This window comes from Anabrus simplex, chromosome 1 (assembly GCF_040414725.1).
Source record: "Anabrus simplex isolate iqAnaSimp1 chromosome 1, ASM4041472v1, whole genome shotgun sequence".
NCBI classification, from domain to species: domain Eukaryota; kingdom Metazoa; phylum Arthropoda; class Insecta; order Orthoptera; family Tettigoniidae; genus Anabrus; species Anabrus simplex.
The window spans coordinates 899,100,631-899,122,197 of NC_090265.1; the positions used below are offsets into that span (position 1 = coordinate 899,100,631).

The 21,567-nt window shown below is 40.7% G+C and overlaps 1 protein-coding gene across 2 annotated transcripts in view; it reads right to left on the reverse strand.

Annotated features, from left to right (window-relative positions):
- Positions 1-5,584: 5,584 nt before the first annotated feature.
- LOC136874643 (FMRFamide receptor) overlaps positions 5,585-21,567 on the reverse strand; it is a 483,043-nt gene continuing 467,060 nt past the window's right edge. For both annotated transcript variants that reach the window (XM_067148280.2, XM_067148272.2), the window contains 2 exons: positions 14,278-15,566; positions 5,585-7,331 (listed from right to left, as the gene is read on the reverse strand). In XM_067148280.2, the coding sequence (XP_067004381.2) occupies positions 6,720-7,331; positions 14,278-14,970 (1,305 nt within the window). In that variant the 5' untranslated portion in view covers positions 14,971-15,566 and the 3' untranslated portion in view covers positions 5,585-6,719. The remainder of the gene's footprint in view (positions 7,332-14,277; positions 15,567-21,567) is intronic.

Below are 21,567 nucleotides of genomic sequence, written 5' to 3' on the forward strand. Positions count from 1 at the left end.
GGGAAGCGAATGGGATCCCTTCAGCCTCCACCAAGGGCCCTCCAAGGCCTTAGCATTGCCCTTTCGTAGAAATGGGATCGACTGCCACAAGAGCTCTTGGACCATCTGATAGAGAGCATTCCACGTCGCTGCGAAGCATTTGTGACCGTTAGGGGTAACCCTACACCCTATTAACAGCATATTTTGTTGTGGAAGACATTACCAAGTTTTGTTAGTTGTTGTCAAAGTGTACCTTAGCTATCAGAACCTATCTGACATTGTTTTCTTGGACAAGTTGTGTGATCTTATATACCATATCGTATTGGTATAAAAATAGCAAGGACCATATTCCTTTAGAAACGTTCTGATCATCTAATATAACGCCTTTATTTTTTCAGGGAATCTATCTCAGTATAATCTGAATTATAAAGATAAATATTTCTCTTCATTTGCACATCTTAGCCACAACCCATTCAGAGTGTTAGCTCAACTGTGGTTACTCCCCGTCTTGAAGGGAGGTATTGAAAGTAATATTACCCTGAGCTCTTCTTCAAAATATTAAAGATTTTCATTTATAATTGTTATAAGTTTAGCATATTCATTTAGATCGCATCTTGTGATAATCATTGTTTCGTGAATTATTATTAGCACTTGTAATTAATAATATTACTGGTTATACGTCCCACTAAGTAAATGTTTATGGTTTTCAGAGAACACCAATAATTAATACCTCTTAGAGTGCTACTGGGCAAATATCTGGATGAATCATGCAATACATTGGATTTGCTCCCACCGGTACCCATCTGATTGAGTCCTGTCTCTTTTATTCTCACAGTCACCGATATCTTTCAGAAGTCATTATGTAGCCTTTTTTTATACCCTTAGGGTTATTAGGGTTATACATTTGCGCAAATATTTGAGGGTCATATTTTCACAAAAATTGCTCAAGGGAAATACAGTAAAATTCTTACAACACAACCTTCTCAGATACTGTAGTATAGTTGTGATGCTTCTTTTCAGTAAAAAGAAAGTCCAAATAGCTTAAATACAGGAGAAATGCGTAATAAAAGAGGATGGTTGTGATTAAGTAACACAAAATCAATTTACCGTTAAGTCTTCAAACAACGTACTTTGAGATTGGGGGTATGTATATTTCTCTATCGTTTGTGTAAATGGCCAGGGTTTAAGCATAATTCTATCCAACGACCGAAAACATTCTCTCTCGTACGAAGCAAATGAGCGAGTTCTTAGGCCTAAAAGTAATCATGAATATGTTTCTCCGTAATGGTAGTGAATTCTTCCGAGTAAGGTAGTCATGAAAATGAAAACAGGAACGTCAGTACCATCAGATGATGTTCCCCCTTCCCATGTGGGTGGAGGCGGTAGAATAACACCCATGGTATCCCCTGCCTGTCGTAAGAGCGACTAAAAGGGGCCCCAGGGCTCTGAACTTGGGAACGTGGGTTGGCGACTACGGGGCTCTTAGCTGAGTCCTGCCATTGCTTCATCTTACTTGTGCAAGGCTCCTGGATTTCACCTATCCTATCCGACCACCCTTGGTCAACTCTTGTTCTTTTCCGACCCCGACAGTATTAGAGCACTCGAGGCCTAAGGATTCTTTCATTTTCACGCCCTCCGTTGCCCTTGCCTTCCTTTGGCCGATACCTTCATTTTTCGAAGTGTCGGATCCCTTCCAATGTTTCCCTCTGATTAATTTGTTATAGAGGGTGGTTGCCTAGTTGTATTTCCTCTTAAAACAGTAATCACCATCACTGATGTTCCTCCTCCATTAAGAAAGCCGGCTCCCAAAGATGTATGCAGAACTCGGAACCTCTGTAAATATGAGTGTGTCGATACTAGATCAACATTTTTTCGATAAGCGGAAGAGAGACTTTAATTTTTGTAACTTTTTAATTGTTGATTTTTGTACAATCGAAATCGGGGTCTTACAAATTGAGATGTACGTCTACCTGTACTTTTTCTGTACATTTTCGAGAACTTCACACTCATAGGTCATGGAGTAAAGCGTTTCCGCGGAGTTAGAGGATGGATGCATACGAACTCAGTTGGCACTTTCCGTATATGAATTTAGATTTGTCTATTACACTTACTGCAATGGACTGGGAGTCACAGAGCAGAACCACCAACATAATTCAGCACGAGCCACCAGTGCTATCTAGCGAGCTCAACTCAATAAAATTGTGAAAAAATGATGGTAGGTAGCACAGGCGGTAGTTCTAATTTGTTATGTCAACAAATGTGGACGCTGTAGACAAAACTAAATTTTTGAATAAAAAAAAATATCTTGCTCGTTTTTGTATGCTTTGTAACACAAAAAAGATATTGTGTTTGTTACTAGAACCACCTGCAATGTGTTTCTTATCATCATATGCACGACTTCAGTTATTTATCATAACCTCAAACTTAGGGAGCCAAATTTGTTGTGATGCTCTTCGTATTATACAGTATCTTGGAACACACAACATCGTGCATCATATGCTATTGTTTCTTGCTATGCTTATTTTACATTTTTAGACTATGTTTATAAATAACCGGGCATCCAAAGGGTTGTAGATAATCCAGATCTATTGAATAAAGCCTGTGAAACAATTATATCTTCTCAGATACCAATATTTCTATCAGAGAAGCTTGCAAATTGTACAGTGCGAACTTAGCTACTCCGACACGACATAGGGCCATGTCGAAATTTTAAAATTCTGAATTCGAAACTTTTTGTTATAACCCAAGATTAAACAACCGAAAAGTACGATATTTTAACAGACTGAAGCTGTTTGTTGAAGTACATGAAAAAATCGCAAAAGTAAACTGCGATTTGACCAACATGGGTGTTAGGAAACCGGCTTACAAGTTTGCCCATACCAGCAATAGGAATGCCTTCAGAAATAGCTGAAGAAGAATGGATGAGGGGATTCATAAAACATTAAATACAGCATTCTTTTTGATAATGTTTATCGTCGTTTTGGACCCGTCCTGCCTGAATGAATTTTAAACCGTGACGAGACTGGAGTGTTTACAGTCTGTTACGAGCTCAACTTCGCTTACCTTATGCATACTTCTCCGCTCCGATTTAGTGCACATTATATTGCGCTGCTTCACGAACTTTCAGCTTACAACTCTGTCTGACCACTGCTTTGACTGTTGCCCCTCCACGCGCAATCACCGTGACGTCACCCGGTTCCAGTGTTTTCTCGAGCTCGCTTCGCTTCCGTATATACACTCGCCGCTTTCTCTTGTCCGGCGATCAGGTGTGATTGATATGTTGTAATCGGCAGTGAGAGCTTGAGCAGTGTACTCGGCTGGACCGTGTGCATTTCAATTTTGCTTCATTCTTCTTTACGTACTGGGTGAGCAGACTTTTATTATTATTATTGTCATCCATTCAATTTTGCCCTCTCTTTCTCCATATGGGCTTGGCTAATGCTTGGATTTCGAACTCTAGTCCCTTCAGGACTCTACGAAATTACGCTGTACCAAACTATTGGCTATAGACTTGTGGTGGACTAGCGATATTATGGTGACCTTCAACTTCTAAAGTGTTGTGCATGAACTTTGCCTTCCCTCGTTTTGAAGTGGGACTTGACAGCCTGATCATTTCCCTTTCCCTGCTGTTTGTTTCTTGGTTTTCTTTTCCTGTTCCTCTTTCCGTTCTCCTTTTTGTCTCCCATTCGTATTTTCTCATAACTTGCTAATGAAATTTGGTAACATTGTGCTCTGCCAATTCACACTGCGTCTGCTGTTTACATTTCGAAAGTTCTAGTATCTTCCTGTCTTAAACAAGTGTGTGTTAGATTTTGGGGGAAATGATGTCGTTTTATTGCGTATCATTTTAGGTACTGGAAACTTCCCTTTAACTTGTATATTTTTTACTTATTCCTTTTCAAAATTTCTTGCTGTTTTTTGCGCGGCATTCATGTGAACGTTGTCATATTGGAACTTGAATGTAATGAGAACATTAATTTATTCCTATAGCCCTTATCTCGTACCTGAGTATACCAAAGATTTATTGTGATTTGTGTGGTTACCCCTTTTAGTGCCTGTATGAACCAAAATAAGACCTGTCAATAACTTGTGTGATTCCCTTTTTCTATGGTGTAGCAAATGGTCCAATTTTACTCTCTGTTGTGAAAACATTTGTTATCTCTTTGAAGTTGTTTCAATATATAATTTTATTTTTTCTAAACCTGTGCTTTTGGGAGTTCTCATTTCTGTGTTCCCTTTTGTTTTGCTTAGTATGTACCTACCGCGGAAATTCCCCTTGGGAAAAGGCCCATAATCGTAAACGGCACATACTTGGGATGTGATCTGCACTGATTGTGGTTATTCGAAGCATGACATTTGAATGTGCCGTTACTCCATTCTACACGTTTCCCTGCGCTCTGCTTTGCTAAGTTCTCTGTGCGGTATACCAGCACATATTACTGGGAGTCTTTCGCTTCCTTCATATCGAACTTTCGTTGATATTTGCCTAGCGATTGCTGCAAGTACTTGAAAATACATACTCATATTTAATTATACCAATGTACCGCAACAAGTCCAAAAGCAAGAAAGATAGTAGGTCCAAAAGGAATAAGGCAGATTGAGGATACAACATCGTCCAAACTTGGCAGCCTTGCCGCATTGTTGTGCTAGTCAATGCAATCTTCATAATACTACGATATTCGTGTTTTTTACATTTTAAACGTAGAAGCTGTGTGGTGCAGCTGGTGGTCAAACTAAGAAACCTTCTAACAGTTTTTGAGAAATTTCGTAACGATCTCAGAAAAAGAACCTGTTCTATTTATGTTGGACGACAACGAGACTCATCTCAGTATATGGAGGCTCTTAATATGGCACCTGATTCGGGCGCTGTAATAGTCACTTTTACCATAGTACCTCCCATACACTACAGCCTCTTGATTGAACTGCTTATTCTTCTCCGAAGTCTTCCTACAATCAATTAGGACTGTGAGTTTGTGGCTTGTCGATTACCCAGGACAGAACTTTGACATCTATGGAGGCGGGGGTTTATGGGGAAAGCATGTGCATATACATTGACTTCTGGGAACGTAATGAATGGTTTGAGAATTTTAAATATCTGCTATTTCCCATCTGTATTCCCTGTGTTATAAGGTTGAAGAGGGTATGTTCCATGGTACATGGTCATGCTGTGCCATGGAACACTTTACACCTCACTACAAATGATTCTCTTAACCCTTCAGAGGACTGCAAAATATAAAAGTATAAACAGAAAGCTATGAAAGAAACCTTAATAGTTACTGTCAGCACTTATGGGATTAATTAAGTTACCATTCAAAATTTGTAAACTGAAATGTAATAAATCTTTCGTGGTACAACAGCCTCTCCTACTCTGAAACGTAATGCTTGTTTTAAAACTCATACACAGCTGTGTCATGATGATTTTAAAGGTAAGTTTAATGTTGTTTGGCGCAGCAGTTCAGATGTTACTTCCAGATACACCTATATACAAATATTGGTCTGTAACTTTGGAGCAAATACATGAATCTCCTGTAAGTTGATGAAATATAACAAAAGGACCCTAGCAGTTGGACAGATGTTGGAGGATGGACAAACCATGATATCATTTCTCTCTCCAACTTATCCCAAGCATTTCTGGGGTGACTGGTGCCACCCTAGCTAATTTGAGCTTTAGCCATGGGTTTAAGGTAGGCTGCCTTTCCTGGCGCAACATAGTTTTTCAGGTGAGAATTCCAATGCGAGATCGACCGAGATTCGAACCTTGACTCCCCAGTGTAATGCTATCAGTTAAGCCTCCAGCATCTGTCCTAATTTCACCTCCCACACAGGCTGCATATTATTAAGAGGTTAATTCAATGATTCCTGTTGATCTGATTAAGTTTCCAGCCAATTTACAAACCAAACCTACTGAAAGATTAAAGAGTGGAGGTTGGTAAGTTAGCAGAATACTTGCTGACTTTTGTTGTGTGTTATCAGAGATATACAATACTTTGTACCGAGTGTTTTACAGCACGTCTGATGCAGGTTTGACTTGTGATGAGACTAACATCTCGTTCTCTTAGTGGAGGCAAACGAATAGCATTACATCTGACCTCAAGTTTGAGAAAAAAGTATGCTTATAGAGTGTTCTTGATTCATAATTCTATGCCATGTGCTTTTAGTTGCATTATTGAGAAGTATTCATGCTTCAGTCATATAGATTGTATTCTCTGAACAGGTTCTTAATTGCTAACACCAGATTGGATAAAATAATGCCCACAATGACATGCATGCCACAAATGACATTGCTTTCAACTAAGACAGACCATGATACACCATGTGTGTGTTTACAATAAATGGTAGATTACAAGTTTTGCAATAAAAGAGAAAGCAAAATATGGCAAGATATGTTATTCATTAAACACACCTCCTGATTAATCACTACTCAAGCATTACTTGCATGCTAAACTAATTACCATGAAGTTGCTCAGTCTTTCCGTTTGTGATTTGGCGTTGTTACAGTCTGGTTTTGAATATTACTGGGCAAACATCCAAACAATGAATTACCATACGTTTTAGTCTAGGATATTGGAGAGGTTTCGTGAAAGAATCTACTGTTTAATGGTTTACTTAAAAATATTTTCTTTTATGAGAAAATGGGATTTGTTCATGGAGTCTGCCTTTAGCAAACTTGCCTTCTTTCAGGTGGATGTTTTAATTCTAAACTATCAATAGAGAATTTAAGGAAGTTTGTCGTTACTGTCCTAGAGTTTATTGAGCACAGTGGCAGCATTGTGATTACTTTCCCAGTCCCCTGCTCCTACGGTAGCGGTACCAGCCATTACACCTCTCGCTGGATAGTAGACGCAGGGTCCAGGTGAAGGCGCTCGAGGAATTCTCGTACTACGATGCAATGTACTGCCATTGCCTGTTGTTACAGATGTCCCGTTACGCACAGAAGTGGTGCCGGTGCAATGAAGATGGCAATGTGTACTGCGTATGGAATAGTTCCTTCCATCACCATTAGAAACGACACTTTCATCATGTGTAGCACCATCAGGAGATTCTCTTCCTCCTCCAACGGCTACCCATAGTTGGTGAGAACAGAAAAGTTTGAGAAAAAGTCGCTTGAACTTCTCGCCGAATATCACATAAATTACGAAATTTACAGATGAGTTGATAGTAATGAGGAGATTACTGGTCTTTACAAGCTGGTCAATACTGATACAATAAAATGCTTCAATTACATTGTTAACTAATGCCAGGATATTGCACAAAAAGAAGACAATTACAACGCAGAGTAGCATGGTTGCCAAACCAATTTCTTTCTTCTGTAACCGTGACAGACGCTGCCGCTCCTTGTTGGCTTTTCGAACCTGAAAACACACAAAACAATACAAATGTAAGTTCCAAGCTTATGAAATCACTGAGGTAGGATGGTCAAAATGTTAAAAATACAATGACCTTGATCTCACTATAAACAGGGTACATAGTTATTTCCATTCGGCTGGTACAGGTGGACATAGTTCTTAGCACTTGCCGAATGAATACAATGTGTTTATCTTAGCTGTTGTAATAAGGCTGCACGGTCCACGTTGTAGCCCTAGCATGCCTGCCTCTTACTCGAAGGCTCCGGGTTCGATTCCTACCCAGGCCAGGGACTTTTACCTGGATATTAGGGCTGCATGATTACAAATGAGGAAGTGTCTGACGGTGAGATAGCGGCCCCGGTCAAAAAGAAAGCCAAAAATAACGGCCGAGAGGATTCACCGTGCTGACCTCACGACAGCTCGTAATCTGCAGGCCTTCGAGCTGAGCAGCAGTCGCCTGGTATACCATGTCCTTCGGGGGTGTTGAGCCATGGGGGTTGGTTTTGTAATAAGGATGCCGTCTTCATGGGAACTGTACCGGTTGGTACACCTATACGCCGCACATTTGAATTTTCCGCCTTAAAGTACTCCTCTACAGCTGAAACTCTGAACTTTAAAACTGAATTAATTCAACCGTTTATCAGAAGATGCCCTGTGTTAATTTCGAATTGTTTTTGTTTACTAATTATCAAGAAGTGTGGATATTCTCTCACAGATGTCTCTACCAAAAACTATGATCATGCACCCTGGTGCGAAGTGAACGAACTTTTCTTGAAGATATTTTGTATTCATAAGTTTGTTCTTTACTAAATGTTGTTCTTTCATTTGTCGGTTGGCAATATTAATCTTTCTTTCCGCCAGTTTTGAAATTAGCCAATCGTAAATTCTGTCATTAATTTTCAGCCAATGGCGTCTTTCTTCCCCAATGTTGATGTGTAACTGTAAGCTACCCAATAAACGACTGTGGGTGTGTCTTAATCATTCATGAAAGGTCTCGAATCTTCCCCGAGAGTATAAAAACTGCTGATTTTCCTGGCTCTCCGCCACTCGTACAACATCTAGCTTAGTGTATGGAATTATAGCAGGAGGCGGGAAGCGCCTCTTTCATCCGCCAGTAGCTCTTATACAAGGTAATGGCCTTTTAACATCTTTATTTCTTGCTAGCTCAGCAGTTTAGCCCTCGGGGAAGGTCCGAAACTTTTTCAATGTAACCTACCTTTCGAAAAATGTAACTTAGTGCCGGCTTATGTAAAAGTTTCTTATTATTTAACTGTAAATCGGGGATAGAGAGTGCTTTACTCTCTCGAGCTCCCCTTCATTTTGAGTTGAAGTGACTACGTTTCCATAACCGATTTTCTACTCTTAATGTATTAAAATTTTCTTATACGAGTCACCTCCCTAGTTTGGGAATAGCCCCTGTATCATCGGCCCAGTGCCCCTTAGGTTTTATAAAGTTTCATATAGGAGTGCAAGCAACGCCTCCATTCATCTTGGTATTTTGGGCCATTTAATTAACCTATTATTTTTCTTTTAAGGCCCTGTAGGCTGGGTACGAGATACCCCTGTTTAATTCTTGTAAGTTGTGCCTCGATGGCAAGTTTTGTCAAGTCTGGTATTGCCTTTAATAGGCTTGAAAAATTGAGAGCGGGTCAGCTCTTTCTTGTGTTTGAAAAGTGCCTCTGGGAGGCTTGAGGTTAAAAGTTGGGAGCAAGTGCTCCTTGAACGAAGGAGTTTTCTGCCCTTTGAATAAATGAGTGTACACTGGTAATGTTGGGCTAGTAGCTCAAGGGTTGTGTAACTGAGGCTCGAAGCCAGAACTTGTAAAGAACCCGAAACTTGTGCTTTCGTTTGTAAAGTTATCAGTGTACCTGTGTTTTTTATTGTTATTTCACCTAGTGAAAATTTGTTAAATCTTGTTGTCTATTGAAAATATAACCTTTATTGAAAGTTTAATTCATCTTTCGGACTTGTAGCTAGACCCATTCCAGCCCGCACCTTCTTTCACCTCTGCATTCCACGGATAACTCCGTAACAGGGACAATGGGCCTGATCAGTCTTGTACATACCTAAGTGAGACATAAAGCATAAAAGATAGGGTGAACGGAAAAAGCACACATTTAACGTCTTCTTTAAATAGAAACCCATATATAATACTTAGAACATCCTCAAAGTATTTCTTTAACATCGCACTAATACATAGAAAATTTTCGACAACGGAAGGATGGGAGACGGCCAGGGTTGGGAAGGTAGCAGCCGTAGACTAGCTGCGTCGGTGCGACGTAAAGCAATTTGAAAAAAGAAACCTGATCGTTTAACTACAATGGGAGCTGTGCATCACTGAAGTCCTCGTGTAGAATATGTGATCACTATCGTTGATACTAGGCTTCTTGGAAACAGTTTGTGAAAGTAGAGAAACGATACGTTGACCTTCACAAACAATACCCTAGCTACCCTACAAGATAATGATGATCTTTCTTACTCTACAAGAATGGTAGCCAAATTGGATTGACGATGATCATTCTAATGGTAGATGGCTCAGCCATTTTAATTAATCAGATAATGCCTTGAAGGTTGAGGATGACTTTGAATAAAGCAGAAGCTTAAGTCCATGAATTGAATATACAGTATTAAAGGTAAGAACTACATCTAGAACTTACCATGATGAGCAAATACCTCATCATTTGTGCTGCAAACCAAAGCCCATGGTGCAACAGCCCCGAAGAGCCATGGCCTACCAAGCGACCGCTGTTCAGCCCGAAGGCCTGCAGATTACGAGCTGTCGTGTGGTCGGTGCGATGAATTCTCTCGGCCGTTATTTTTAGCTTTATAGACCGGGACCGACATCTCACCGTCAGATGGCTCCTCAATTGTCATCACGTAGGCTGAGTGGACCTCGAACGAGCCCTCAGATCCAGGTAAAGATTCCCGAGCTGACCGCGAATCGAACCTGGGGCCTCCGAGTATGAGGCAGGCACGCTACCCCTACACCGCGGGGCCGGCATCTTCGCTACAACCATTGAATAATGTACTAAGCTTTTAATTGTTCTGTACTTTATTACACTCATTTTACTAGTACACGTTCGAACTTCCACAAGTAGGGGTTATTTTGGACTTAATGCTTTGGCATGAGATAATGGGGATGAAACTTCGTATCAGGCACGCCGACTTCGGGTAATTATTGCCGCGGGACATGATTAACATGAACACGAGCATGTGAAATCAGGAACAACTATTAATGCAAACATTCCTATACAATGATAATATTCACAAACAGAGAAAAACAGAATAATAATAGAGCTTGTTTCTCAAATACTTTTTTATGTACGGAGTTTTCAGTAATATTCACAAGTAAACAGAAAAATAGAACTTAATTCATTAATACATATTCTGAAGGAATGTTTTATGTACGAAGCTATCAAAAATAATCACAAGAAAATAATTAGAACTTAATTCATAAATACATTTTCTTAATAAATGTCCACCGAACTCGATAGCTGTAGTCGCTTAAATGTGGCCAGTATTAGTATTCGGGAGATAATGGGTTCGAACACAACTTTTTTTTTGCTAGTTGTTTTATGTCGCACCGACACAGATAGGTCTTACGGCGACGATGGGACAGGAAAGGGCTGGGAGTGGGAAGGAAGCGGCCGTGGCCTTAATTAAGGTACATCCCCAGCATTTGCCTAGTGTGAAAATGGGAAACCACGGAAAACCATTTTCAGGGCTGCCGACAGTGGGGTTCGAACCTACTAACTCCCGAACACTGGATACTGGCCGCACTTAAGCGACTGCAGCTATCGAGCTCGGTCGAACACTACTGTCGGACACTACTGTCGGCAGCCATCGGTTTTCCGTGGTTTCCTCATTTTCACACCATGCAAATGCTGGGGCTGCACCTTAATTAAGGCCACGGCCGCTTCCTTCCCACTCCTAGCTTTTTCCCGTCCCATCGTCGCCATAAAACCTATCTATGTCGGTGCGACGTAAAGCAACTTATAAAAAGTAAAAAATAAAATAAAAATAAACAAATGTCCTATTACTTAGTAACAATAGACAATAAGTACTGGAATACTTACATGAAATTTCTATCAAAACAGTTCTACAGATATATGAGAAAACACAGCATATGGAAAGAAAATAAAACAACACACAAGCCGTGCACACAAAATATGGATAGATCACAAGAGTAGAACAATTCAAGCATCTAGGGGAACATATACAAATAGGAGGATCAAACAAGGCATCCAAGACAGACAGAACAGACAAACTTCAGAAAGCGTACAAACTCACATGGACACACTACAATAAAAGGAACATATCAAGACAGGCCAAACTCAGGCACTAAAATACAATTGTACCACCAGAAGCCCTTTACGCTTCAGAAACAACCACATTGGAAAATCCGGTATCATAGAGACAGAAAAAATAGAACGTAAAATCCTCAGAAAGATTTTTGGAGCAATACACAGAGATGGTTTATGGATGAAGAGACCAACTAAAGAAGCACACGAATACACAGAGAGACTCACAAACAAGATAAGAAAACGCCGACTAATGTTCTATGGGCACCTACATAGAATGGACAGCAGCAGACTCACAAAGAGGATCAATAATGAAAAACAATGGCAGAAAGAAATATAAGAAAATCTACAACAGGCAGGTATCGACGAGGCAACGATAAATTAAAGAAACATATTCAGAAATATAATGTGAATGCGAAATCTGAAGTAGAGACTAAACAACAGGGAAACTAGGGACTGAACAAAGGAAACAAGAACACTGTCAAAGAATACAGATGTTTTGGGAAAAGAAAAGAAAAAACAAGATGAATTTGAATAATCATGTAACATTCAAGTTCAACCAGTGTCTTAATGGCAATAATAATAATAATAATAATAATAATAATAATAATAATAATAATAATAATAATAATAATAATAATAATCTCTGTCTGTCTGTCTGTTAGGTTATCAGCCCAGAGGCTGTTTGGATCCTCAAATAGCACCACCAAAGGTTATGCGGTTATAAGGAAACCGCAAAAACCAATGGCAGCACCAAAATGAGGCATACTAGGCAAGATGCACTAGTCGTGCTCTGAATGTCATTACTTAGCACCACCCATACCCCAGCAGCTTCCATATTGTCACAGCAATGAATGAGACTGGGACTTCGGTGAAAGCTACATTTTACTCTGGCCTGTGCCAAGAGATGAATACAAAAGTACTGTATCCATTAAGAAATAATAATAATAATATTATTATTTGTTTTACGTCCCACTAACTACTTTTTAAGGTCTTCGGAGACGCCGAGGTGCCGGAATTTAGTCCCGCAGGAGTTCTTTTACGTGCCATTAAATGTACCGACACGGGGCTGTCGTATTTGAGCACCTTCAAATACCACCAGACTGAGCCAGGATCGAACCTGCCAAGTTGGGGTTAGAAGGCCAGCGCCTTAACCGTCTGAGCCACTCAGCCCGGCCCATCAAGAAATGGCAGCAGGCAAATAATAATAATAATAATAATAATAATAATAATAATAATAATAATAATAATAATAATAATAATAATAATAATAATAATAATAATAATAATAAATGTCCTATTATTGTACAGTATATTATGTAATTAATGATATGAAATGTGAAAAGCTCCACCACCAGACGTATCGCTTGAACAGTCTCCATTGGGAAATGTAGTTATCTGAAGGAATGTCGGCTTTCTAACCTCATTTCTTGATATAAAACCGTCTACCACTTCCAGATTTAACGCCTTAGCGGCCTCCGAAGACTACCAAACTCCATGTTTTTTTGTGGGAGTGGGGTGGGGGTCAAAATGGAACTCTGCCCCCCCCAAAGATATTTTTTGGAGGGGCAGAAAACACCTTGCTCCCCCAAAGTCGGAGCCTCTGCTCCGTCTCACAACAAAATATATTATTTTTTGTTAATTTTGAGAATGAAACGGCTGTGAGCTTGCATCCGGGAGGCAGTAGGTTTAAACTCCACTGTCGACAGCCCTGAAGATTGTTTTCCGTGGTTTCCCATTTTAACACCAGGCAAATGCTGAGGGTGTACCATAATTAAGGCCACGGTCACTTTCTTCCCACTCTTAGCCCTTTCCTATCCCATCGTCGCCATAAGAGCTATCTGTGTCGGTGCGACGTAAAGCAAATTGAGAGAAAACAGAGAGAATGGAACTCATTTTTGTCAGGCATCATCCAGGCATGGTTTCCATTCCTCTAAATAACTCAGGGATAGACGTTAAAGACAGGAAAATACATTCTTCTTTCTTCATAGTCTTTTTCCAGTTATTTGGCATCGGCATTAATGTGGATGCCCTTCCTGATGCCAACCCTATGTGGAGGGATGTATTCAATAGTGAGTGTTTTCGTAGTGGTTAGTAGTGTCCCCGAGTTAGAGGAATTTACAAAATGTGGCTAAATTTTTTGTCCCGGCTGAGAATAGAATCCAGGGCTCTATGAATTGAAGGCCAATACGCTGATTTTCAGCTAGGTAAACAAACACAATTAGAAAAATGCTTTTTTTCAATATTCTAGCATGCAGTGGTAATTTGTCAACAACCATTTCCTTGTACTGTTAGTACTATCTACTTCTGACGAGAAGTCGCGGCACCTTGTAGGTACGGCACGACTAACAGATACTACACTAAGCTACAAACATTAGTCGTGATAGACAGTGCGAGCTCTCTGAAACAGATTATGCAGTACTTACAGTAAATGTCAAACTAAAGCACAGTTGCCCTACCACTTTGAAACATCACAACAGAACCACAATACGAAAGACACACCGCGGACGGAACAGATGTTTATTGCCAGGCCTTGAGACTTGAGACTGGCGCATGCGCAACATCCATGCTTACCACTCGCACCTCTTACCCCGCATCCAGGCGACTTCTCGTCAGACGACCATACTAGAGTGTTGTTATAACCCACTCACCTGACGGTAGATGGCAGTGTTGAGGACAGCCAGGAAGCTGAATGGCAGAAAGTAGAGGAATATCATGTACAGCCAGTGAATGTACACCGAGATGTAGATGTGATTGGTCCTCAGAGACGTGGGCTTCACATCGTACACAGTTATGTTGTAGTCTTCGTTGAAATAGAGGACTCTCTGAGCCTCCCAAAAGCGGGGAAGGTTGTAGAGTGTAGAGCAGATGATGATCATCATGACGTACAGTCTTGCTCTGCCATAGGTACAGAGGGAACGCGCCTGCAACGGATGACACACTGCCACGAACCTCTCCAATGTGACCGTCAATGTGAGGTACACTGAGACTGTCTGAGCTATAAGGGCTGTAGGGTACACTACAGGCACTAGGTTGGGATACACACGGTAGAAATACGTGAACAGCGTCCCTGTGTACGTGTATATGGCCGGTAAACCGAACAGCAACATGGACGTTATGATTAAAACGGTGTCGCATCTCGCCAGCCATATCAATAAATAATTTATAGAGGATTTCATTTGCGGCCTAGAAAGAATTATCATAGATATAATATTCCCAAGTATACCAAATACTCCTATAAGATTTAGCATCACTCCATTTGTTACAAATTCATACAGTTCTATTCCTCCCAGAGTGATGGACCATGAACACGAGGTGCTGTTTTCATCACTGATATTGTCCATACTGAGGCCATCAGACACAAGACCTGATAAATATCTTAAATTTTTCAAGGAACTTCAATAGAACAAGCAATTTTTATCTCAATTCCTGCACTTGACTAGTATGTCTTCAGCAAACTGTTTTCTTCTACTCTTTACATGTTTTAGGATTAAATTGCTTTAAATATGACTGTTGTTATGAGGTGAAAGTTACTCCAGTTTACTGATTGCAAATATGTCCTGAACAATGTTATTATCAGTACCAGTTTACATTTCATTTCGTCCATTTTCAAGACATTCATAACAACTTATTCTCAATACTTTCTACATTTAACTACATTGTGGCATATCCATTGTTACTTTAGAAATTCACACACAACCACAACGTAAGAAATTTTAATATGGATATTTTTACTCCTACGAGAGGTCATTGAATTCGGTTTCTTCTTGGTGCCTGTCACTATTTTGTGCAGCATCGGTAGCATTATTCATGGCTAATTAGGGATATTGTATGAACTGCTGTTCGTTTGAAATAGAAATATCCTTGAAGAGTGATGAGTATCGATGAATCCAGGAGATGCAGGCGTTGCCGCCATCCGAACACGTCTCGTCATTGTAATCTGCGGAAGAAAGAGAAAGGCAGGGTAAGAATGATTCCAAAAATGTATGTTTTAGGAAAATATAGAAAGTAATGCTAAGACCTCTTTAAGAATGGACTGTGTCATTATACAGTTGTAAGGGAAAGTTGTGCCAAAAATGTGAGAGGTGTACAGGAAGTGTACAGTACTTGCTGCAATATGGTACGGCTGTCAGGATTTGAATTTGCTTCAATCCTATATTGTGATAAGCCCATAACTGATGAGTTTGGGGCATTGAAGATGCCATCTAGTATTAGGTGGATATTTTCAGTGTCCCAAACTCTTTAGAATGTGATATTATTAAACTATTTAATTTAACGTATTAAAGTAGGACATTTCCCTTTTAGATAAAAGTGGTAAATAACTATGCGCAATGTTTTTAGACTATGTTATTGAAGAAACATGAAAACCATGAATGAATCGGTCAAATACAATTTGAAATTAGTTTTCTAAGATTTTATTTTTGAAATGTTGTGGCGGGTCATGTGAAATGTATGAGGTCTATTGATGTCAAAGTTAATTAGTATTTGTATGATGTTGATCTAAACAATCACGCAGAGCAAGTCCTTAAGGAGGAAAGTGTTATAAAAGGATTGACTGGCGAATCAATCCTTAACTTTTTAAAATTTTATTTATAGGTCTGCACACTAAATAGTGATCATTCTTTGAATCTCCCACTTTAATTAAATGTGTTTGACGTTTCTGGATATGCTTGTGCTGATGTTACATCATTCAAATAGACTTACAGAGTATGTATTAATTAGCTAAAATGCTAAAATTATAAAGTTATGGAAATGAAAAATGATCGTAACAAACGAACTCTAAACATTAATAATCTTTATAATTTTATCTTATAAATATTCTATCTTTCTTTCTTAATCCGTTTACCCTCCAGGGTTGGTTTTTCCTTCGGACTCAGCGAGGGATCTCACCTCTATCGCCTCAAGAACAGTGTCCTGGAGCGTGAGATTTTGGGTCGGGGATACAACTGGGAAGGGATACCAGTACCTCGCCCAGGCGGCCTCACCTGCTATGCTGAACAAGGGCCTTGTAGGGGGGATTGGAAGATTAGAAGGGACAGACAAGAAAAGGGAAGGAAGTAGATTTGGCCTTTTGCTAGGTACCATTCCGGCATTTGCCTGGAGGAGAAGTGGGAAACCACGGAACACCACTTCGAGGATGGCTAAGGAGGGGATCGAACTCCTAACTGCTCAGTTGACCTCCCGAGGCTGAGTGGACTCCGTTCCAGTCTTCGTATCACATTTCAAATTTCGTGGCAGAGCCTGGAATCGAACCCGGTCCTCCGGGGGTGGCAGCTAATCACACTAACCACTACACCACAGATGTTCTTTCTATTTGAGGATTATTGAACCAAGAGATTAGACTTATTTGAAGTTCTCCTTTTCAGGGATGCACCATGTTTTTGTTTTATCTATCTTATGTACAGGCTGCCAACATTTCTAATACATTGCAGCATTGTTTATCAAGGCAACTGATGTACCCCTACTCGATCTGAGGTAATCGTTCTCACCAGGCAGCTAAAATCAACTAGGAAAATGGCTACTGTGGCTTGCAAGCCCCGAGGACATCTTTGGAATATCTGGATCATCTGGAACATTTCTGTTTCCCCAGGTTATAGAACAGAAATGGAATTTACTCATCTGGAATCGGGTGAGAGATAGGCTTCTAGATGGTTCTGAGGATGCACTGAAACAGTTTATCATTTGTTTAAAATATAATTGTTCTCTTAATTTGTTCACTAAAGCTCCAGTATACTATATGGCACTATAACTAGAAGCAATATACATGTAAAGGACAATCATTCAGTATCAAATATAGTTTCAGTATTTTGCTAATATAAAGACAGCAATTTAAAAGAATGCATTATCAACTAAATTCTGGCTAATGTAATGTTTTTCTTAACCATGAGAAGAAAATGAGTTTTGCCTCACCTGTTGAATTTTAAATAAACTTGTACTTAGTCCATCATTAGGATTTTTTGTCATAACTGTTTGTCCATGAGTACCATTCTGCTAGTCCACCTGATGGCCATGGTCGTTAAGGCGTTGAAGTCTATATGGTCTGACACCGTGGTTAGCCGGTTCGAGTCCCGATAGTTGGAAAAATTGTCTCCATCATAAAGTTGACCGTCAGGGTAGGAGAGGTAGTGGTATACAATTTCTAATCACTAGATTGTGTGCTAAAAGCCTAGATTAAATTCCAAACCTCTCCGAATTGCTCATACGGAGTGAGGACATATGACGCTGTAGGTGGTGATTTGTCCGTAGAATGGGGACTTAAAGCTTTGAGCAGACCCCGTGATGTTATTCGACAGGAGCAGGCTGCGTACCGAGATCGGGTTTTACCCTTTCTCTACCTCATTATCATAAACATAATCATCCCATATTCAGAAGTGCAGATCGCTTATGGGCGTCAAATACTATGACCTCCACCACGCGAGCCGAACGTGTCCTCGGACACTTCTGACACTAAAACCAAACCAAACCCCATGGCGCACCAGCCCCGAAAGCCAGGGCCTATCAAGCGACCGATGCTCATCCCGAAGGGCTGCAGATTACGAGGTGTTGTATGGTCAGCACGACGGATCCTCTCGGCCATTATTCTTTGGCTTTCTAGACCGGATTTTTACACTCAAAGCTATACGAAAAATAAATAATATGTCCGGAAGGACAAAAGTCAATATTTTCCATTTTGCTTTATGTCGCACGCGTGGCTAGTGTTTAAAGCACACTTGTACTCATTGCATACGGCTGACCGTCCAAAGACCATGGCAATGGTGTCAGTATCTGACAAAGTGAGTGTTTGAAAATACATTTGTTCTTTCTGCACACGGCTGACCGTCCAACAACCATGGGACTGGTGTCTGTGTCTAACACAGCGAGTTACATGCCGTAGACGCTGACTTTCACACACGTCAGGCACTAGTAGTGCAAACTGCACAGACGACATGACACACGATGATGAAAATGACACAGACACTTCTGAATGGACACAGAGGACGTCCAAACTACTAGAGCAGGTGTTCGACATGTCGAACGTTTGCTCGTAGACAAGCTTCACGGCGACAAATCAGCGATGCCCAAGCACGTGCAAACACATTTATTTATTTATTTATTTATTTATTTATTTATTTATTTATTTAATTTATTTATTGAATAATGAACATAACAGGCTGTCGCCCAATTACAATGTTCACAACGTACAGTACAATTAATAATTACAGTACTAAACATTAACCGGAAAGAAAAGAAAGAAAACAAGACAATACAAAGAACACAATGAACTACCCAAACAAGACAAAGTTGGTAATGCAATAAAAATATACAGTTACTACAATAATAATTATTTTCCAGTGGTGCCTAACACAAAGTAACACATTCAGTTATACAGTTAAATTATACAGCCTTAGTCTTAAAACGAGTACGAAATAAACATGACTCATTATGCAAAATTATGTTATAAAAATAAATAGAGTGTTTATTTTATATGTCACGTAAAAACTCGGGATTAAAATAGAAGAAGGGAAATAAAATAACAACCGTTTGCGGGTCCACTCATATGAATTCCGCTGCAACAGAAATCATTTTGGCGGAGCTCATCTTGTGTGTCGATTTCACTTGCGTACAACAGACTCTCGATATGGTCCCAGGGTCTTTCAACTGGGAGACTGGACCGGTCACCTAATTGGTGCATTGCGCCTTATACGAAGGCTTGGAAATGTACTTATATTATACTCGTATACAGTGTGATTCAGCAGCTCCTTCCGATATCGTTTGCTGCAGCCCAACTAACGTGCACATGGTTATAGGGATGCTATTCCCCTGCAGGCGTACTGTATGGTACTAATGTTCAGTGAGCAGATTGTGCACACGATTTTGAACCCTGGCGAAAGGTTATATAATCCGTTCGCGAAACATGACACCTTGCAACGTCCTTTTACCATGTAACTATGTAAATGTGTCGTGCCTCGTGACCGGGTGGAACGAAGAGGGGAATCAATGCATAAATGTAGGTAACAGTGCAGTTAATGTCTTAAACGCTGTTTTCATCTTGTGCCTTGCGCATACTCCGCTGGTTAGCGCCTGAATGTTTGCACCTAAGTCGGAAATTAATCTCTGCTATAATTCGGCATGTTTTCCACGGAGGAATACGTTGACATGCTCCTCATTTATGGGGAAGGAAGACAAAACGCGTGCAGGGCAATACGGCTGTACCAGGAATGGTTTCCTAACAGGCGACACCCGGCTGCTACGACATTCCGCCATGTTGAAAGACGCCTAAAGACAACAGGCGTGATTTCCAACCAGCCATCAGTCCGCGCTTGGCCCGTTACATCGGGAGAAACAGAAGAGGCCGTTATAGAGGCAGCTCAAAATAATCCACACATCAGTACAAGGGTGACTGCACGACAGGTGTACACCAGCCAGCCGTCCGTCTGGCGAATACTGCATGAACATAAATTTCACCCATATCATCTTGAGCTACACCAAGAGCTCCATGGGCGGGATTTCTAAGCTCGAATGGAGTTCTGTTGGTGGCTATTAGGCAGGCTGTACATTGATGCAGCATTCGTATCGTATATCTTGTTCTCGGACGAATCGCACTTCCACAATAATGGAAACGTCAATCGTCACAACATGCACTATTGGAGTCCGGACAATCCTCACTGTGTGCGACAGGCGGCCCATCAGGTACGACGGGGAGTGAATGTTTGGCGTGGGATCTTGGGGAATCGCCTGACTTTACCTTATTTCTTTGAGGGCCATCTGACGGGGCCACGCTACCTGCACTCTCTGTGTCAGAAACTCTGACTGCTGGAGGATGTGCCCTTGCACGATCGTTTGACGATGTGGTTGTAACAGGATAGAGCTCCACCACATTCGACTTTGCCCTTTCGTAACCATCTGAATGAGGAACTGCCAGGGAAATGGATAGGACGAGGAGGGCCTGTTTCTTGGCCCGCCAGATCACCGGATTTAACGTCGTTAGACTTCTTTCTGTAGGAACATTTGAAGAACATCGTTTACATTCAAGCGTCAGAAAAGCCCGAACAGCTCCTGGAACTCATCACGGACGCCTTCCAAGCAATTACACCTGGAATGCTTCAGCGCGCAAGACGATCTATTGGACACCGGGCCCGAATGTGTATAAACCAAAACGGTCATCACATTGAGCATTTGCTGCGATAAAACCTTATCAGGGCAGTGGTTTTCCTATTATTTCCGGTCTGTATGTGTCCGGCCTGCTAACTAATAGGCACTTCTTAGGGCCACAAGCACATTCATTCACACACAACTTGCATGAAAGCGGGTATAGAACTTACATTGCGTACAGTACGTATTAAACAAATATTAAACAAATCTCCCACCTGACATACAAGCCTGTTCCGCCAAGTCTTTACGAACTACACTACGGTTCAGTAAGGCACACTGGGTATCGTATAGCAAGTATTAAATTTACGGCGCTCACAATATCAATTTAGTGTTTCGCCGGCGTGTCAGGTTCATATGATCTGGAAGGCACACACACGTCTTCCAGTGTTTAATACGAGTATAACATTACGGCGTCCTATGATGGTGAGACAGTAAATACCAAGAAATTCGATTGTGTTGTTTGAGCATACCGGCAGGGCAGATGTTTTCAGGACGGAATTAATATGGTGGGTTGCATAAAACTACATCGGAAGGGGCGACTGAATCACGCTGTATACCTTGGCTCTCATGACGTAGTACACCTATATCTTCATGGGCATTTGCAACGGTACTTTCTCATGATACGCCGGTAATTCATCTCGAAGGAATGTTAGGTAATATGCACCTGTCAGACGCGAGGGCAATACCTGGAGCTAAATGATACCGGCGCACGCATCACTGTAAATCGCAGTTGAAAATGTCCCTGCCGAATCGTATGTGGGTTAATGACAGCTTATATATATTGTTATGGAAACTCAACACGTCATTTC